This window comes from Quercus robur, chromosome 2 (genome assembly GCF_932294415.1).
Source record: "Quercus robur chromosome 2, dhQueRobu3.1, whole genome shotgun sequence".
Taxonomy (NCBI): domain Eukaryota; kingdom Viridiplantae; phylum Streptophyta; class Magnoliopsida; order Fagales; family Fagaceae; genus Quercus; species Quercus robur.
The window spans coordinates 3,853,235-3,873,146 of record NC_065535.1 but is presented as its reverse complement, the minus strand read 5'-3'; the positions used below and the strand labels follow the sequence as shown (position 1 = coordinate 3,873,146).

At 35.6% G+C, this 19,912-nt stretch overlaps 1 protein-coding gene across 1 annotated transcript in view; it reads right to left on the bottom strand.

The window, feature by feature from the left end:
• Nucleotides 1-19,628, bottom strand: part of LOC126710026 (putative receptor protein kinase ZmPK1) — a 38,784-nt gene extending 19,156 nt beyond the window's left edge. Inside the window, exon 1 of the mRNA XM_050410412.1 lies at nucleotides 17,311-19,628. Coding sequence (XP_050266369.1) covers nucleotides 17,311-19,534 — 2,224 coding nt within the window. The 5' untranslated portion in view covers nucleotides 19,535-19,628. The remainder of the gene's footprint in view (nucleotides 1-17,310) is intronic.
• Nucleotides 19,629-19,912: the final 284 nt, after the last annotated feature.

The window sequence follows — 19,912 nt, the reverse complement described above, 5'->3', positions numbered from 1 at the left end:
CTAAACAAGACTAAAACGTTTTGATCGTGGTTTGCCGACATTACAAAATGAAGTTCTAATACATTAGTTCCTAATTTCTTAGAACCTAACAGCTTAGTTAGTATGCCTTATATTGGTGGGAACAAATATAAATTTATGAAAAATTTGTTCAAGGCCAATGATGAAAATGATGCTTATGATCAAATATTTCTCCTTGCATTATGGTGTAATTTTGTCATATATAAAGTCAGATTATTAGTAAAAAAGTTTAGACTAAGGAATTATAATAACAAACTCTACCTTCAACCATCAATTGAAGAAAATCTTGAAATGGTTGAAAAAGATCAAGACTTGCAATTAGTAGTTGAATTAAAACTTGAAGATAATACTCTTCAAGAAGTTGATGAAGAGACCAGAGAAAAGAAGATTGAGTTGATAGAGGAGAATGGTGGAAATCATGAGATGGAAATTGTTACCTGGTTGTTTTGCTAAAGATGACTACACAATATATTGATTTTCTTGAATTAGAAAATTATGTTTTTGTCTTTAATCCTTTGTTAATAGATGTTGCAAATTAACAAAATGAAAGCGAATGAAAATTATTTCAAGAGTACAAGTTTTAGAACTGGATCAAGTTATTGAAGTATCTTTTTATTTGGAGTGGAATATTTTAATTTCTTTAGGAAAACTTGAGATCAAGTTTCATTCAAGTGGAGGGGTATGATATAGGACAAGATGTGAGGTTAAATTTTATCATTTGTTAATTTTTGAATTTTTACATAATTTTCATTCTTTTAGCTTTTAGGATTTTATTTCCTTAATTTTAGGTGTTTTTAAGATTTTCCTAGTCAAAATAGAGTATCAATTAGGACTAGTTTAGGAATATTTTAATAGATATGATAGAAATTCAATCTAAGAGTTACGTTTCAAAATGATTATTTTTTATCATTAGGCCACTACAAAAAATTGAGTCTATGGTGGTGTTCGTGAAATGCCAATAGAAGTCCTAAAAACGCCACTGTAGGTCCTTTGGGCTATAGTGGTGTTTTCTATAGTGACGTTTATGAATGTCACTATTGTATCGAAATTATAAACCTATAGTGACGCCACTGTCGAATTTTTTTTTTTTAAATAGGCTATAACAGCATTTTAAAATGCCACTATAGGTCCATACCTTATAGTGGTTTTTTTTTTTTTTTTTTAAATGCCACTATATACTCTTATTTAAAAAAAAAAAAAAAATTGGCTATAACAGCGTTTCAAAATGCCATTATAGAAAAAAACTACCCAAAATTTTTTTTTTGATTACCAAAAATTAATTTTTAAAATTTGAAAGCATAAAATTATGAAACATAAAATTTTGATTACCCTTTTTCATAATTTTCATATAAATTAAATAGATTTTAAAATTTATGAAACATAAAATTAAATGCTCTAAAATTTAAAAAATTCCATAAACAAAAAAGAATAAAAATAAAACAATAATAACAGATCTAAATAGACAAAAATTTGAAGAACTAGAAAAATCAAATACAAACACGATGAACACGATAAATAACCCAAAAACATCAAACATAAATGATGAACAACCCAAAAAAATCAATCACTGAACTATATTAAAAAATTAATAAAAACAAAATCCAAATCATTCCAAGTACCATCGTCCATCACCCTCATATCTCACCACCATCGTCGATCACCCCCACAACCCTCCACCACTTTTGTCGGAAACCACCACTTGAGACACCAAAATCGCCACAAAAAAGCTCCTACCTTTTCTTAAAAAAAAAAAAAAAAAATAGAAACATCACCACCAGCTACAAGCGACATCCGGACAACCACCACCTAAATCTCATAGGAACACACCCATACAGAGCAACTTGGTCTGAAGCTGTGTGGATTTGTGAATTTGAAGTGAGAAAAAAAAATGATGAAGAAAATGAGAAAATGATGAAGAGAGGAAGAGAATATCTACACTGTGAGGGAACAAATTGAGAGATGAACTGGAGAAGATGAAGCTTACTTGAGAGCTTGAACTGAAAGGCTAAAAGGCTTAGAAGTCAGAAGAAACAAGCAATGTAATTAGGAAAGTAAAGAAGGAAATAAATATCCGCGCGTGCGATGGGGCTTTTTTTTTTTGGATTAGTGTTAAATTTTTCATTTATTTCAATTTGGATTTACACTTGTTTTCTCACAAAAATCGCGTGTTTAGAACTAGTAATATAGTCAAAAGTATCATAAGGTTAACTTTAAAAAATGAAGACCAAAATAGCATTGAAATATGTTTATTTATTATTATTTTTTGGATGTGATATGGGGCATTTTATTTTAAAGGAAATTGTGGGCAGGTTTTTTTTTTTAGAAGGTGGGGTAGTTTTTTATTTTTATTTTTATTTTACAGAACTTGGGATAGGTATTTTTTTTTAATAGAAAATCGTACGGTGGTTTTTTCTTTTTTTAGGAGGTGGGAATGGGATGGTTTTTTTTAAGGAGAAGATGGGAATTGTAGAGAGTTTTTATTTTTTCACTTTTTGTTATTAATTTTTGTTGATTTACAGTTTTAACCCTATTTTTTATTTTTTAGGAATAAAGATAAGTTAATTAAATTAGGGTATTTTTGTAAGTCAAAAATACAATAACTAATTTTATAAATTCTCTTAACATATAGAGATTAATCAAAACATTGAATGGCGGTAGGTGGAAAGTGTGGGAAAGTGGGAGAAGTAATGGTGTAGGTGGGAGTGTGCAGTAGACCAAGCCTTGTATGATTAGGACCTATAGCTCCTTTTTTATTTTATTTTTTTGGTTGGATTGTTAATTTTTTTTTTATAAGAACCTGTAGCGGCATTGAACGCTACTTGTAAGGACACGAAAATCTAGTTCCCAAACTCACTAAGAATAGTGAAATTGGTGCTATCCAGCTGGGCCCAAAACCAATTGATATTTGTAAAGAGAGTGGGGTAAAACAAGTTGGGCTTAGCTCGAGGATTCAGATAGAGAGGGAATGAATGAAAATTAAAGATTAAGTATATAAATGGTTATTTACAATGTCGCCCGACGACGATGTTCTTATGCAAGGATGTACACTGTTCTCTCTCTCTCTCTCTCTCTCTCTCTCTCTCACTTTTCTTGTTCTAATATTTTTTCCCTGATTTTTTCTGGGTCCCTTTCATTTGGAAGTCCTCTTTCTTTATATACTTCTAAGCTTATTGCATCCTAGCCCTCCATCTACAATCCTCCCAACTCTCCTTAGGACACTTGTCCCTTTAAACTTCTGTTAAATGTGGTAGAAGGAGCTGCTTAGCTGTGAATTTTACTGTTCAGATCACTTTCTTATCAATGCAGCTGATAAAGTTAGTGCCAGTCATTTAATGTGGAGGCAGTAGGTGAGCTTTCATTGGAAACTTCCTTCAGCTACCTTGACTCTCTCTCTCTGAACACCACCCTCTCCATTCGGATTTCTAGGAAGTATTTTGTCTCTTCTCCTCCTATCCTCAGATGAATCCCCTCCTTAGGCTTGGAATGCTTTTATAATGATAGTCACTGCTTGTTGTATCCTTCCTCGGTCCTCGGGTCCCCACACTACTATAAGCCCTTGTAAAACTAGGACTTATAGTGGCGCTTATGAAACATTGCAATAGGTCATTTTTGAAAAATTTTTGTTTATTTTTTTGGTTGGCTTTTTTTTTTTTTTTTAATATTTATATTTATTTTTGTAAAGACTTATAGTGGCGTTTATGAAATGTTGCTATAGGTCGTTTTAAAATTTTATTTATTTATTTATTTTTGGGTTGGCTTTTTTCTTTGGTTTTGTTTTGTTTTGTTTTTTGTTTTAAAGTAACTATAGTGACATACTATAAGGCCTTGTAAGACTAGGACTTATAGTGGGGTTTATGAAACACTACTATAGGTCCTTTTATTTTTATTTTTTTAAAAGGACATATAATAGCGTTTATAAACGACACTATAGACTTATATGGATGATGCTCCCAATAATTGATACTTGTGTTTGGCTTGGGTTCAAATTAGCTTGTGTTTATTTGGCTATAAATATGGGTAGAGGAGCTTCAAAATCCTTTGGGAATTGTAGTTCCACACGGCAACATAGTTGAGAAAGCAAGGGAAGCATTGGGACTTCAGGATATAGACTACGACTAGTCACCACTCACCATGAAACAATCTTTGCTAATAGATCTTTTCTTTACTAAAATTCTTAATTTAAATCCATATTTTAATCTATTGAACAGGTCGTGTACTTTAAAAAAAATGTAGATTTGTAAGTACTTCTATTTTGTTGGTTAACACTAAACACACAGCTTGTTGATGGGTTTGGCCTTAGCTTTTATAATTTAGCAAAAGCTCCAGAATCTAGACTCTAGACTAGAATAACCTTTTTAATGGACTGGGCTGCTAGAACAAATGATTCATTGGGCTAGACATGGTTTGAAAATCTAAGGTAAAGCCTGCCTCCTCTGGGCTTGCAAAGGAAAGAGATAAATTTACAAATCTTATACAGGCCTGGGCTGCTTAGACAATTCATATTGTAACAAGCTTTACTATTTATATGGTCACACTAGTGAGTTCAGAGGTGAGAAAACCCCCTTTCCGCACCTTGATGTACAAAAGGAACATTTTGGAGAACGGATACAAATTTGATGGATAAATTTAAAAAATCTCAAACTTAATGGACTAAGATGAAAAAAACCCTAAACCTTAATGATTAACGCTGCAATTTAGCGTAAAAACTCTCTTATTTACATTTGGTGGTACCAAATAATTTATTTTCTATCACACACATACAAACTGTAAAACATACTTTCATATTACTAAAAGTTACAAACTTATATAATTAAGTAATATTATTTATTTTCTATAAAAAAGTAATATTATTTAGGCTTAAATATATTGTTGGTATAATAAATATAGCATATTAGTGAATTTAGTCTGTAAAGTTTGTAATATATATTACAGTCGAGTCCAATGGACTTAGGTTTAATGAGTTAATGTCCTATTATTTGTACTATAAATTACTTATTCTACACTTCTTTTACTTGCACTACACACATATATGCCAGTATAAAATGACAATTCTTATACAATTCTTAATATAGGAAAATTATCAACAAAGTTTGTACTAATCACAATTAATCCCTTATGTGATATTGTCAAATTAGAAGCTGACACATTATCATTCCACATAGACAACAATAGGGATGGCAATTTCTGCTCGACCTGTAGATACCCGGTCCAGCCCGACCCTAATGGGTATTGTAAGGGTGTTCACCAAACCGCATAAACCATACAAACCGCAAAAACCGTACTAAATCCGCTCGTAAAATAGCATAACTGCACCGCACCGCATCGCAAGTAATAGTGCACCGCATTGCACCACATCGCATGATGCAGTGCAGTTTTATAATAAGAAAACCGCACAAACCGCACTGCATCGCACCGCACCGCACCCTCTCTATATATTAATATATTTAATTATTTTTAATATTAAATATATTATTAATAGTTTAATAACCCTAGTTTTCAAAAAAAAAAAAAAAGTTTGATAACCCTAGCAAGTGTTGATTAAGAAAGTCAACCCAAAATAAAGAAAAACTAGCTCAATAGTTTAAAACTTGGACCAAAATAAAGGGAAAAATTAGTTTTGGGCTGGGTAGAAAAAGTCCAAAATTTGAAATATATACCAATTTCAAATCATTCAAACTGCATCTTATACACCGTACCGCATATGTGATTGCAAAATGAGGTGTGGTGCGGTTATAGTTTTGGCTAAACTTTAAACCACACCGCACTGCACATGTGATCGCAAAAATAAGGTGCAGTGCAATTATGGTTTTAGCTAAACTACACTGCAAAGTATGGTGCTAAAAATGACCAAAAATTGCACCGCGAACACCCTTAGGGTAGGGTTTTACCTGGCCCGATAAAGAATATGGCCGGGTTCGGGCCGAATTTTTAACAAAACCCGGACCCAACCTAGACCCGACCTGACCCGTTTAAACTTTAAGTAAAATTACTAAAATACTTGACTATATATATGCCACTTATATTAAACCCTACCCATATACACTACTTTCACCCCTCTCTCGCTCGCTCTCTCTCTCTCTCTCTCTCTCTCTCTCTCTCTCTCAACAGCACCTCTCTCTCTTAAGCTCTTATGCATTGCCACCGGCCCCCCCTCACAGCCTCGCTCAACTATTCTCTCACAGCCTCACGACCTCGCTCAACCTCATGGCCATGATTTTTCTTTTTTCTTTTTTGTTCATTTCGTCTTTCATTGTTTTTTCTTTGTTTGTGTTTGTAATTTTTTTGTTTGTGTTTGTGTTTTTGATTTTGAAAAGGAAAATCATAAATTTGAAATTTTTGTGTTTGTGTTTGTGAAATCTGTGTTTGTGTTTGTGTTAGGATTTGTGTTTGTAATTGTGATTTTGAAAGGGAAAATCTGAAAATTTTGTGTTTCTGAAATCTGTATTTATGTTTGTGTTAGGATTTGTATTTGTGTTTGTGATTTTGAAAGGGAAAATCTGAAATTTTTGTGTTTATGAAATCTGTGTTTGTGATTTTGAAAGGGGAATCCATAAATTTGAAACTTGTGTTTTTGATATCTGCGTTTGTGTTGTGATTTGGGGCTGGGCATGACAGACAGGGCCTATGGAGCCCGCGGGGCTCGGTAGGGCGGGTTTGGAGTTGGAAAAAAAACCCGTTTATTAATTGGGGTGGGTTCGGGTAATGGGTTCAGGCCCGCGGGTCGGGTTCGGGCATAAAGAAACCCGGCCCGAACCCGACCCATTGCCATTCCTGGACAACAAGCAATCACTTAGAGCTAGTTAGGGACCAAGATTGACCTCTTAAAATTTTTTGGGGATTGAAAGTGCCTATTTAAAGTCTTTAAGGATCAAAGGTGATTATTTTAAAATTTAAGGACTAAAATTGCCAAAATGCTAAACTTTAGAAATCAACAGTATAATTTAACTGTGGGTTCCAGTTAGCTTAACTGATATAGTCTCTGATAGTTATATAAGAGATCCGGAGTTCAATTTCCACCTACACCAAAAACTGATTGGCTTAGTTTGATGGTAAAGAGTTTATCATTAAGAACGGACGCTAAAGGTTCTCTAAACAAAAAAAAGAGTATATTTTAACTTTTTTTTTTATTTTTTATATATATATTTTTTTATATCATATTATTGAAGTTTTAATATTTGGAAAGGGTGAAGTAGAATTATCTAACTATTGAGGAATTGAATTTGCTCTCGTCGTGTATTAAACGAATGCAAAGTAATAATTGTCTTCCTTTATTTTGACCAGTGAAGTTTCAAATTAGCTACTATTTATCATGGTACATTTAGTAAATCATTGATAGGCAACACTTAGGCATTATTATGCAGGTATACGACTAGTTTAATGAAAAAGTTAAAAAAAAAAACACACACACACACACAAACACACTTATTTCACTTCAGAATGCATGCCAAATGGCAGCCCATCGTATAGGATATACCCCAATTTATTGGATAACTATTCCCAGCTATGCTTGCTGTAGCTTTTATGAATCTCTTTTCTGGCCTAATAGCATCTCAACTACTTGGCTCATGGTAGGTCTTGCATCTTTGTCTTCTTCTACACATTGTAGAGCAATCCCAACCAAAGTTTCCATCTTGCCAATGTCATATTTGCCTTCCAAAATTGGATCAACAATTTCTTCAATTGAGGAAGTATTTGCAGCCAACATTGGATTCATCTTCTCCCTCACCAACGTAACTAGCTTTTTGTGCTCTACGTCCCCTCCATCATCTATAGCATGGACACTCATTGATGGACCCTTTCCAATCACCATTTCCAACACCATAATCCCATGACTATAAACATCTACTTTGGAAGTGATAGGCATATTGAAAACCCACTTTGGAGTCTTGTAACCTTGGGTCCCTCTCATCCTTGAGAAGCCTGAATTCTTAAGGACGCTTCTGTTTTGTTGCTTTGACAAGCCAAAATCTGCCACCTTTGGTTGATAAGTTGAGTCCAAAAGTATATTTTGAGACTTTACATCACAATGTAATATCCAGTCCAAGCAATTTTCATGCAAATAAGCTAGTCCTTTTGCAGCGCCCATGGCAATTTTGAACATTTTCTCCCAATATAGTGCATTGGCTGAGAGGTTATTTGCTAAAGAGCCATGCTCCATGTACTTATACACCAAAAGCCTGTGCTTTCCCTCTGCACAATACCCCAACATCTCAATTAAGTTCATGTGGTTAATCCTTCCAATGATGCTTACATCTGTTAAAAATTCACCTTCTACTTGGTTGGCTTCATTGAGGCGTTTGATTGCGGCAACTCGATTGTTATACAACACTCCCTTGTATACAATTCCCCATGCACCTCTTCCGATCGCCTTAGTAAAACTCTTTGTGGCCTTTTTAAGTTCAGCATAGGTAAATTTTTTGAATCCAATGGCAACACTATCATAGTCTTGCTTGTCAAATCTTGAACTTTTTTGGGTTCTGATCAAGAGATACCACACCCCAAATATACAGATGATTTCAAGTCCACCCACCCAGAGCATGAATTTCACTTTCCCATTTTCAACGTTTTTACCGTTTGTAGCGTACGTTCATTAGAGCAATTTAAACGGAATTCTAGAGGATTGGCATGGGACAAGATTTTGCTTTTTGGCAATTTCAAATAGATGTTTCCTTTTGAATTTGGTGAACGAAATCCATTTAGCAATAGTATCTTTGGATAACAATGTGAATAACCATCAAATAGAAGATCAGTGTATTGTATCTGAGTGTGTTCTCTTTAGGCAAGAGTAAATAATATTTAGTCATGGACCAAAGCATTCTCTCTAGCTTACAGAACCTGCAACTCACAAAAGAAGAAGAAGAGGCTATTCCTATCTCAGTCTCAAACTGCCCTGGCCTTTTGGAAGAATGTTCCCTCAGTCTCTTTAGGCGGCTCCTCTTTGATCGGCAACAGAACCAACGTGCTTTGAAGAACACCCTCAGATCAGCATGGAAAATGGGTTCAGACATGAGGATTGTGGAAGTTGGAAACAATATACTCCAATTCAAGTTTAGCTCAAAATTTCAAATGGAGTGGGTTGAGAGGTGTGCGCCTTGGTGCTTTGACAACAACCTCCTATTGCTCTGCAGATGGAAAAAAGGATTGACTTCCACAAACATTTCCTTCACCCATTCTCCTTTTTGGGTCCAAATTTGGGGTCTCCCCTTTGAACATATGTCACTAGACGTTGGGAAAGAAATCGGTAGCAAGTTAGGTACTTTTATGGAAGTCGATAGGCGTTCATGGCAATTTGACTAGGCAAAGTTCATGAGAGTCCGTGTGGAGCTGGAGATTGATAAGCCACTAAGAAGAGGAGCTTATATTGTAAGCTCTGAAGAGGAACGACTATGGCTCACGTTCAAGTACGAAAGGCTTCCTACTGTTTGCTTCATCTGTGGGAAGCTTGGGCATGATAAAAAACATTGCCCAGCAGCAAGGGACTGGCAAACTGCTTGCCATCAATATGGGGACTGGCTAAGGGCGGGGTGGAATACAAAAACGGCAGCCAAGGAAAAGAATCTGAGCAAAGAGATGGTCCGAGTGATCTCCAGTGAGGTTGCTGCATAGCAGTTGACCGGACAGGTGACTGGTTCTGCCTCAACACACCTTCATGCTTCTGGTCTTGTGGGCGGGAAAAGTAATTTGGAGAGGTGTGATTCCTGGGGAAAAGATAACTCCACATGTGCGGATGGAAATCTTGTTGGAGATGTACAAGCCATCAGGGGACCAACTGAGTTGCTAAAGACTGTTGTGACAGGACAGACGACGCGTGCGGAATCAGGACAGGATTTGGGTGCTTTGGGTTCCCTTGAGACATCACGTGATCTGCTAAGGCAGGTGTTCTCAACCGATGACTCTTTCTCCCATGGGCCAAAACGCCTTGCTTCACAAAGCCCAAAAGGCTCTTTCTTGCAAGGAAGCCCGAGTTCAAAAGCTCCATCAGAAACAAATGAGAAAGATAAATCTGAGTTGATGAATGCGGCCAAGGCTGTCCATGTTGGTGTTATTTTTCAGGCCAAAGCTCAAGGAAAAGGAAAACAAATTTTGGGCAAAGGCAATCTGAAAAAAGTAGCCCGTGCAAAAGGAAAAGTCAGTGAAGATCAAACTCTTGCGCAAATGCTGAAGTCTGGAGCAAAGCGTTGGAGAGTGTCTGAAGCTTCAGAGGAAGAGAACATCCGGGCTACTAAGCGCCTATGTGAACCGGTCAATTTGGGTCCTGCTAATGATATTTGATCTTGTCTGCACTTTGGTGCTTGTTGGGACCTTGGGCTTTTCTTTCTTTGTTTGTTCTTGTCTTCTTGAAAAGGGAGTTCAACAAGATAGTTTTCTTGTCAAGTTCTTTGCTGGCTGGTGTATTTAAGTTGTGTTTTATGTTGCTTAGGTTTGTTGATCCTGCGCCAGCAGGTTAGATCCTATGGGTCTGTTTCCCTTTTGTCTTTCCTGTTGTATTCCAATTTCTTGAAGCAATGAAATCTTTGTTCCCTTTCAAAAAAAGAAGAAGTGAATAACCATCATTGTTGCGAAAGTTGTATTGGAATGCTTTGCAATCACATGATTTCAAGCATAGATCCCAACATTGATCAAAGGTGTAATTGAAGAATAATCCAAAATCATTCTCGTAAAAGTCAAAATGGGATAATAGCTGAAAGCTCAACTCATTTTTGTTGCAAGAGAGATCACTTCAGGTTCACAACCATAAGCCCAATCGCTACGATTTTTCATCTTGTTTCCTGGAAGGCAGGAACATTTCCTACCAAAGCCAATGACATAATTGCACAAACTATTGGGCCCACAAGCACCATGAATCTCACAAACTTTCTGAATGGCTTGCCATGAAACAACCCAACTCTGCCCCTCCTCTTTTCAACTGTACAATCGAATGTTACCATCGTAACCAAGTGTCAATCTTCTATGAAGTACTGCTCCATAGTCAGCTGACACAAAAGTTAAATCATAGGATGAACTAAAGTTCCCAAGGAATTAAGGATAGTAGTTTCGCTATTGTTGTGTGAGATCCTTCCAGCCTCCGAGTTTGTAAACCATGGGTCAGGCCAATAAGTACTGGAAATCTCAGAATCACTATAAAAAAGGCGGAGAATGTTTTTGTTGTCGAAAAAAAACTCAAAGAAACAAGAGGAATAATTGCTCTGGCTTCTTGAGGAGACAAGCTTGGTGTTTCTAGTGAGTAGTTGTTGAGGAAGAAGGGTATCTGTAGGGAAATCAAAACTTTGCCACAAAATAACGCCGTCCACATTGTATAGAACAAGGTTATCGGTGTTGTAGAGAAATAATTGGACAAAGGAGAGTGAGACAGTGTTTGTGGTCCAAACATTTAATTTATTGGCATCAGTTAAGATCAGATTTCCATTTTTGAGGAGAGAGAGCTTTGAATGCTTACCATTAACTGGCTGGTCACGGTTTGCCATCCAAACTACGGTGCGTGAGTTGCTAAACCATATGGCAAAGCAATAGGCAATTAGGCATTATCACCCACGGAATAAAAGCCAGCAGAGAAGTCACCATTTGGTGATATCAGAATATCTGGTTTCTCTACTGATATGGATGTGCCTTTACTAATAACATTTAATGCTGAAGATGATAGTGGGAAAGAAAATGCCAAAGGGACTAGAAAATTTAGAAGGAACAAAGCTGGCGAACCCATGAGTTGAAAGCTCAAACTAGAGAGCTCTTGGGCAAGGCATGCAAGACCATAATTATTTATTGGGTTAAACTTGTGTTGTATACAAATTGTTTTACACTCTCTTGAAAGCAACTTATTTGTAATAAACAGTTTCCCTTATCCAGCAGCCCCCAAAAAGGTTTAGTTATTTCAATTGCATTCAATGATCTTTCAAATTGGTCAAGACTGTTGTTTATTAATGGAAGCTGACCAACACTATACTTACCAAAAAATCATGTTAAAAAATTCTGATATAGAGTGTAGATGGGAGCACAATGGTCAGAGTTCATATGGTCACGACAGAGAAAGATAGAAAAAGGAAGAGAGAAAATTGGAGGGAAAATGGGTGTTGGGGTTGTTTGGTTGGTGTGGAAAGTTGGAAGGATTTTGATGGGGCAAGATATTTTCTCCCTAGACCCACCAAAATGTTTTGGAGGGAAAACTAGGGCGATTTTGTTACAGTTAGTTCAGTTACATTTTTGCCCCTCTTTTCTAGTGTTGAACCGGACAACAAAAGCCATCTCTCTCTCTCTCTCTCTCTTGTTTTTTTTTTCCTCATTATTTGTTATTTTCTCCCCTTTTTTGCTTGCTATTTTCCATGTTCTCCCTCTTCTTTTCTTTTTCCTTTTTTAGTATACATCTCCCCCCCCCCCATTGTTTTATAAAAAAATATAATCTATATAAAAACAAAGAGAAAAATGTATAATTTTTTTTAATTTTAATTGATAAATAAGTAATATTTTATTACAAAGAAAAGTATATATATATATATATATATATATATATATGAAATAAGGACATAAGAGTAAATTTAGATAAACCACATTTTTTGTCCTCCAATATTCTACTCCCAACCAAACTCAAATAAGGGAAACTAAAATCTCTTTTATATTCTCACTTTTTCATTGCCTCCCACTTTTCCATCCCCTATCCAATCGAGCCCTTTAAAAAGGGAGGATAGAAATGGGGGATAGAAAAGGGATTTTTGGGTTGTTTGATTGGGGTGGAAAGTTGGAGGGATTTTAGTGGGGCTCATGTATTTTCTCCTCAAACCCACTAAAATGTTTTCTCTCTAATTGGAAAGAAACTCAATTGACTTTGTTACAGCCGAGTCAATACTTTTCCTCATTTTCTGCTTGTTCTTTTCCAGTTCTCTCTCTTCTTTTCTTTTTCTAATGCTGTTTTATTGTTTTTCTTTTTGGTTGTTTTTGTTGATGCCATATACCCTTCCCCCCCCCCCCCCCCCCTCGGGGCCTTTTTTTTTTTTTTTTTTTACATGTTCAGTATCCATCTTTGTGCTATTTTTCCCTATTATTTTTTTTTATAAATGTAAAAATATATTAACAAAGAAAAAAATATTTTTTTAATTTTATAAGATGTTATTTTTTTAATTTTAATTTATAAATAAATAATTTATTACAAATAAAAAGTATTTCTTCTATATAATGAAATAAGGATATAATAATAAATTTAGACAAACCACATTTTTAATCATCCTATTTTTCTTTTTAACCAAACAAATAAGTTTTTCATCCCTCAACTTTTCCATTCCCAATCAAATAGAAATGAGGGAAACTTTTAATTACTAAAAATTCTTTATTTAAATCCATATTACAATCTATCAAACCTGTAGTGTACTTTAGAAACTGTAGATTTACAAGTACTTTCTATTTTGTTGGTTAACACTTAACACATAGCTTGTAAATGGGTATGGCTTTAGCTTTTATAATTTAAGTATTTAACAAAAGGGCAAAATTTAGGTACAATACTTAGGTGCTGTTCCTTAAGTTTCCAATTTAAGGGTCCGTTTGGTTGTAGGGGTGGAAAAGTGGGAGGATGAAAAAGTTGGAGGATAGAAAAGATTTTAATATCTCTAATTTTTTTTTTGGTTGGGAGTGGAAAAGTGGAGAGATGAAAAAAGTGAGTTTGTATAAAATTACTTATACACTCTTGTTAAAAAATGATGGCCAATTAATACAAAAAAGTGACAAATAACCAAAAAAAAAGAAGAAGAAAAAGGCCACATCCAAGAAAGAAAAGAAAAAAAAAAGGCAACGTGCCACAGCCCAGGAAATCAAAAAATGAAAAAAAAGAAAAGAAAAAAGCAACGTCTAGTAAAAAAAAAAAAAGAGATGAAAAAAAGAAGGGAAAGAGGCAACTTGCCCATCACAAAAAAAAAAAAGAATTGGACACGGGCATTTTTGTCCATTAAGCAGCCTTATTTTCTCTCTTCAGTTTTTTCTCCATTTTGGGGAGAAAACTTTTTGGTGGGTCCCACCATTTATTTTCCTTTCTCCCTATCCAACCAAACATACTCAAAAAAGTTTTCATTCCCATTTTCTCTCCAAAGTTTTCCATCCACCCTATTTCACTTCTAAACAAACACACCCCAAGATTCAACAATGTGGCTATTTTTTCATGGGATGGAAGTGTATTTTTAATTAAATACTACAATATGGCTGAATTTTTAAAGAAGAACGCAAGAAATATCATCTAAGTACTATACTTAAGTTTTGTCCTTAACAAAAGGTACTAGACTAAAATAACCTTTTTAATTAACGGGGCTGCTTGAACAAATCATTCATTTGAAAATCTAGGCTAAAGCCTACCTCCTCTGGGCTTGCAATAGAAAGAGAGAAATTTAAAATCTTATACAGGCCTGGGTTGCTTAGAAAATTCATATTGGAGCAACTGCATCAGTTGATGCAAAGTTGTGCAAAATGAAAAAGAGACTAATTTTACACATTTTGAGCAAAAAAACACCCACATCAATAAGTGTAAACTTGTGCATAAATGTACAATTGTTGTAGTAACAGTGCAAATATGCACGGTTACTGTAGCATGTGCAATTAATATCTTAATAATTTTTTCTCTCTCCTCTCTGTACTTGACTCTCATCTCACTCTCTTTTTTGCATTTCATCAGAGACTCTCTCAGGCGCACAACTCTCTCTTTCTCTCATCTCATCAATCTTTCTTCCTCTAGCTTCTGCCGATTGCCACTGCCACCGCTCTCTCTTTCTTCCTTTGTTTCTCGTTGTTTTCGGGTTAAATGGGGTTGATTAGTGGGTTTCGGGTTGAATGTCTCTTGCCATCGCCACCGCTTGCCTTTGTTTCTTGTTGTTGCACAGTGGGCGGTCGGAGGCGTCAATCTTGTTGCTTAGGGCGAGGCGTCGATCTTGATAAGTGGGTTTTGATCCATTTTTTATTCTGCTGGGTTTGTTTTTCTGGTTTTTTGGTTGAGCTTGAGGATGCCGTGATAGTGATTATGGGTGTGGGTTGATGGGTTGTGTGGATTCCAGTGTGGATTGTGGGTGTAGGTCGGTGGTGTTTTTTTTTTTTTTTTTTGATTCTGGTGTCGATCTTGTTGCACAGTGGGAGGCCAAAGGCGTTGATCTTAAGAGAGATGGTGGTTGATGATGGTGTTTGTATGGGTTGTGTTAGGTTTGTGAGAGAGATATGACAGTGTTAAAGAAATGAATATTTTATTTGAATAAATGTGCGTAATAGACTAACTGATGTGGGTGTTTTGAAAAGATGAGAGTGTAAAATAGAAAAAGTAGGTTTTAGATGTGCAAAATGGAAAAAAATTTGCATCAGCTGATTCAGTTGCTCAGTGCAAATTCGCGTAAAAACTCTCTTATTTATGTTTGGTGGTATTGGTACCAAATAATTTATTTTCTATCACATGCGTACAAACTTTAAAACATTCTTTCATATTAAAGTTACAAACTTCTTATCCAAAAAAAAAAAAAAGTTACCAAAAAAAAAAAAAAAGAAGAAGTTACAAACTTACATTTACTTCAAGTGTGGCTGTTGAGTTGTGGGCTGTGAAGGATATATAGAATTAGTCTTTGCATTTTCCTTAATTTGGAGGCAGTGGAAATTGAGCTAGATGCTTAGATTGTTGTTGATTTTCTTAAAGACCTTGATGGGCCAGATCTTGCTAACAATTCTGATGTTACTATTTTGGCTGATTGCAGGGAAAGTCTTAAGGAAAATTCCTCAAGTTAGGATCTCTCACTGCTATAGGAAGGCTAACAAGTGAATTGATGCACTTGCCTGGCGAGATGTCCACTACGCTCAGGATTTTGTTTTGTTTTATGAGCCTCCTTTTGAAGACTGACGTGTATTTTGTTACTTAATTTGGACTATGTTGGTACATTGTATGAATGTTGGTTTCCTTATTGATGGGAGCTAGCTGCCCTCCTTAATAATATTATCCTTTTTATCCAAAAAAAGGAAAAAAAAATTACATAATTAAGTAAATACTATTTACACTTCAATATATTGTTGGCCTTCAAAATTTAACATATTAGTGAATTTAGTCCCTAAAGTTTGTTAGTATATATTACTGGCTCAATATTTTATTACTTGTGGTATAAATTACTTGTCCTACACTCTGATTACTTGTGCTACACATATATCATAAATACTTAAATAAAAAGGTAGTTTCCCTGCACAATTCTTAACACAAAAATATTAATAGATGATTTTCTCTCTCTGTCTCTCTGTCTCTCTATACATTAATTTAATTTATTAATAAAGTTTAAAGTGATCATATTTAATCCCTTATATGACATGGTCAAATTAGAAGTTGAAACATTATCATTCCACAAGACAACAAGCAATCACTTAGAGTTTGTTAGGGTCCAAGATTGACCTTTGTAAATTTTTTAGGGATTAAAAGCGACTATTTTAAGTTTGTTAAGGAGTAAAAGTGATCAATTTAAATTTTAGTGACTAAAACTGCCAATATTTAAACTTTAGAGACAAATCATATATTTTAACCTAAATTTTTATCATATTATTGAAGTTTTTTTCTAACAGATCGAATTCAGTCAGCAGAGACTTTACTGAATCATGTTGTTGCAGGTACATGACTAGTTCAAAGGGAAGATGCAAGCTGATGAAAAGGTTAAATAAATTATATACATATAAAAAAAAAAAAACACACAAACACACACTCACACTTATTTCGCATGGAAGTGCACGCTAAATGCCAGCCCAATATGTTGAGCTAATTTTTTTTTTTTTTTGGGTTCTAGATAGTTTGCTATGATACCTTTCTTGGTGAAATCTCCAGTTGTATCTTTACAGAACTAAAACTGGGTTAAGTTGTACTCAAGTGATCAGCTTGAAACTGTCTTAACGGCTGTAGAGACTGATGATAGAGATTTAAATCGATGCCATCAACATTCCTACCCACACGTGCCTGCAATATTTCCTCATCATCAGTTGTATCTTAACAGCCCAATATGTTGAACTATAGGAGAGAACAAGGTTCACAACTATGCTTACTTTTTTATTATTATTATTATTATTATTATTATTATCATTATTATTATAATACAACTATGCTTGATTTATGAAATAAATTTTGAAGTCACTTGACATATTATATTTGGTAGGCCATGAGATTGCACTCGTTATATGTAACACCATCACTAACTTTTTCTTGGAGTAAGAGCATCTCAACTACTTGGCTCATGGTAGGTCTTACATCTTTGTCTTCTTCCACGCATTGTAGAGCAACCTTAACCAAAGCTTGCATCTCAAATATGTCATATTGACCTTCCAACATTGGATCAATGATCTCTTCAAGTAAAGAAGTATTTGCAGCTACTTTATTCATTTTTTCCCTCACCAATGTAAATAGCCTTTTGTGCTCTGCCACCCCACCATCATTTATAGCATGGACACTCCTTGATGGATCCTTTCTAGTCACCATTTCTAGAACAACAATCCCATAGCTATAAACATCCACTTTGGAGGTGATAGGTAGATTGAAAACCCACTCTGGAGCCATATAACCTCGGGTTCCTCTTATCTTTGAGAAGCTTGAATTCTTAAGGACATCTCTATTTTGTAGTTTGGACAAGCCAAAATCTGCCACCTTTGGTTGATAAGTTGAGTTCAAAAGTATATTTTGAGGTTTTACATCGCAATGTAAAATCCAGTCCAAGCAATCCTCATGCAAATAGGCTAGGCCTTTCGCAGTGCCCATGATAATTTTGAACCTTTTTTCCCAATCAAGTACATTGATTGAGAGGTTATCTGCTAAAGAACCATGCTCCATGTACTCATACACCAAAAGCCTATGCTTTCCCTCTGCGCAATACCCCCACATCTCTATTAAGTTCATGTGGTTAATCCTTCCAATGATGGTTACTTCAGCTAGAAATTCACCTTCTCCTTGGCTGGCTTCATTGAGATGTTTGATTGCGGCAACTCGATTGTCAGACAACACCCCTTTGTAGACAATCCCTCCTGCACCTCTTCCAATCTCCTCACTAAAACTCTTTGTGGCCTTTTTTAGTTCTGTATATGTAAATTTTCTGAATCCAATGGCAGCACGATCATAGGCTTGCTTGGCAACACCCAAACTTTTCTGTGTTTTAATGAGAAGAAACCACGCCAGAAAGAAAGAGATGATTTCAAGTCCACCCACTCCGCAAGCAAACCAGAGCATGAATTTCTCTGTGCTGTTTTTACCGCTTTGTAGTGTACCATCACCTGAGCAATTTAAATTGAATTCTTCTAGAGGATTGTGGTGGGACAAGAGATAGCTTTTTGGTAGTTTCAGATAGACGTCTCCATTTAATTCTGGCGAACGATACCCATTTAGCAATCGTGTCTTAGGATAACATTTTGAATAACCAGCCTCCTTGTTGAAGTTGTATTCGAACGCTATGCAATCACATGCTGCCAAACATAGATCCCTACATTGATCAAATGTGTAATTGAGGAAGTTCCCAAAATCATTCCCATAATACGAGTAAAAGTCAACATGGGATAACATCAGAAACCCCGACTCATTTTCCTTGCAAGAGAGTTCAACTTCGAGTTCACAGCCATCAGCCCAATCGCTACGATTTTTCATCTTGTATCCTGATGGGCAGGAACATTTCCTGCCATAACCAGTAACGTAACTGCAAAAACTGTTAGCCCCACAAGCACCAGCAATGATGCAAGGTCTCTGAATGGCTTGCCATGAAACAACCCAACTCTGCCTCTCCTCTTCCCAACCGTACAATCGAATATTACCATCATAATCAAGTGTCAATCTTCTATGAAGCATTGCTCCATAGTCGGCAGACATAATGGTAAAATCATCGGATGGACTTAAATTCCCTAAGGAATTAAAGACAAGTATGCTATTATTGTAATCTTCAAGCCCTGAATAAAACCAATAAATATCAGAAACATCTAAGCCATTATAAACAAAGCGAAGAAGGTTATCGTTGTTGAAGGAAAGCTCATAGAAACCAGAGGAAAAGTTGGTCTGGCTTCTTGAAGAGACAAGCTTTGTTTTTCTAGTGAGTAGTTGTTGAGGAAGAAGGGTATCTGTAGGGAAGTCAAAGCTTTGCCACAAAACAATACCTTCCTTGTCCCATAGAACAAGATTACCGGTGTCGTTGAGAAATAGTTGGACTGAGGAGAGTGAGACAGTGTTTGTGGCCCAAACGGTGACATTTAACTTAGTGGCATCAGTTAAGATGAGATTGCCAGTATCGAAGAGAGAGAGCTTTGAGTGCTTTCCATTAACTGGGTTGTCACGGTTTGCCATCCAAACTACGGTGCGTGAGTTGCTAAACCAAATGGCAAAGCAATAGGCATTATCACCCACGGAATAAAAGCCAGCAGAGAAGTCGCGATTTGGTGATATTAGAATATCTGGTTTCTCTACAAACAGGGATGTACCTGTACTGAATCTGCTGATAACGACTATTGTTGAAGCTGAAAGTGGGAAAGAAAATACGAAAGAGAGTAGAAGGAAGAAGGGTGGCGAACCCATGAGAGGTATTGGGCAAGGCAAAGCAAGAACGTAATTTTATTTTTTTTAGTTTAAGCAGGAACGTAATTAATTTCTATTTAAAACCAATAAAGTCTATTCCTACCGAAAAATTCTCTTCAAAAATTATGATGTAGAGGGTAGACTTGAAGCACAATGGTACGACATTATTGGACATTAAACCATGATTGCTTTTTTGGGTCGATGAGATGTACTGTTTCAATTTTGAATCTAAATTCATAGTCAGCAGAATTAGAACGCGTTTTAGAGGCAAGAGCACTCACATTGTCTTGTCTATATTAGGTTAGCTAATCACTCTCTAAAATATAATTCTCTATTTTATTTAAATATGAAAAATGCTAAAAAAACATTACAAATTTT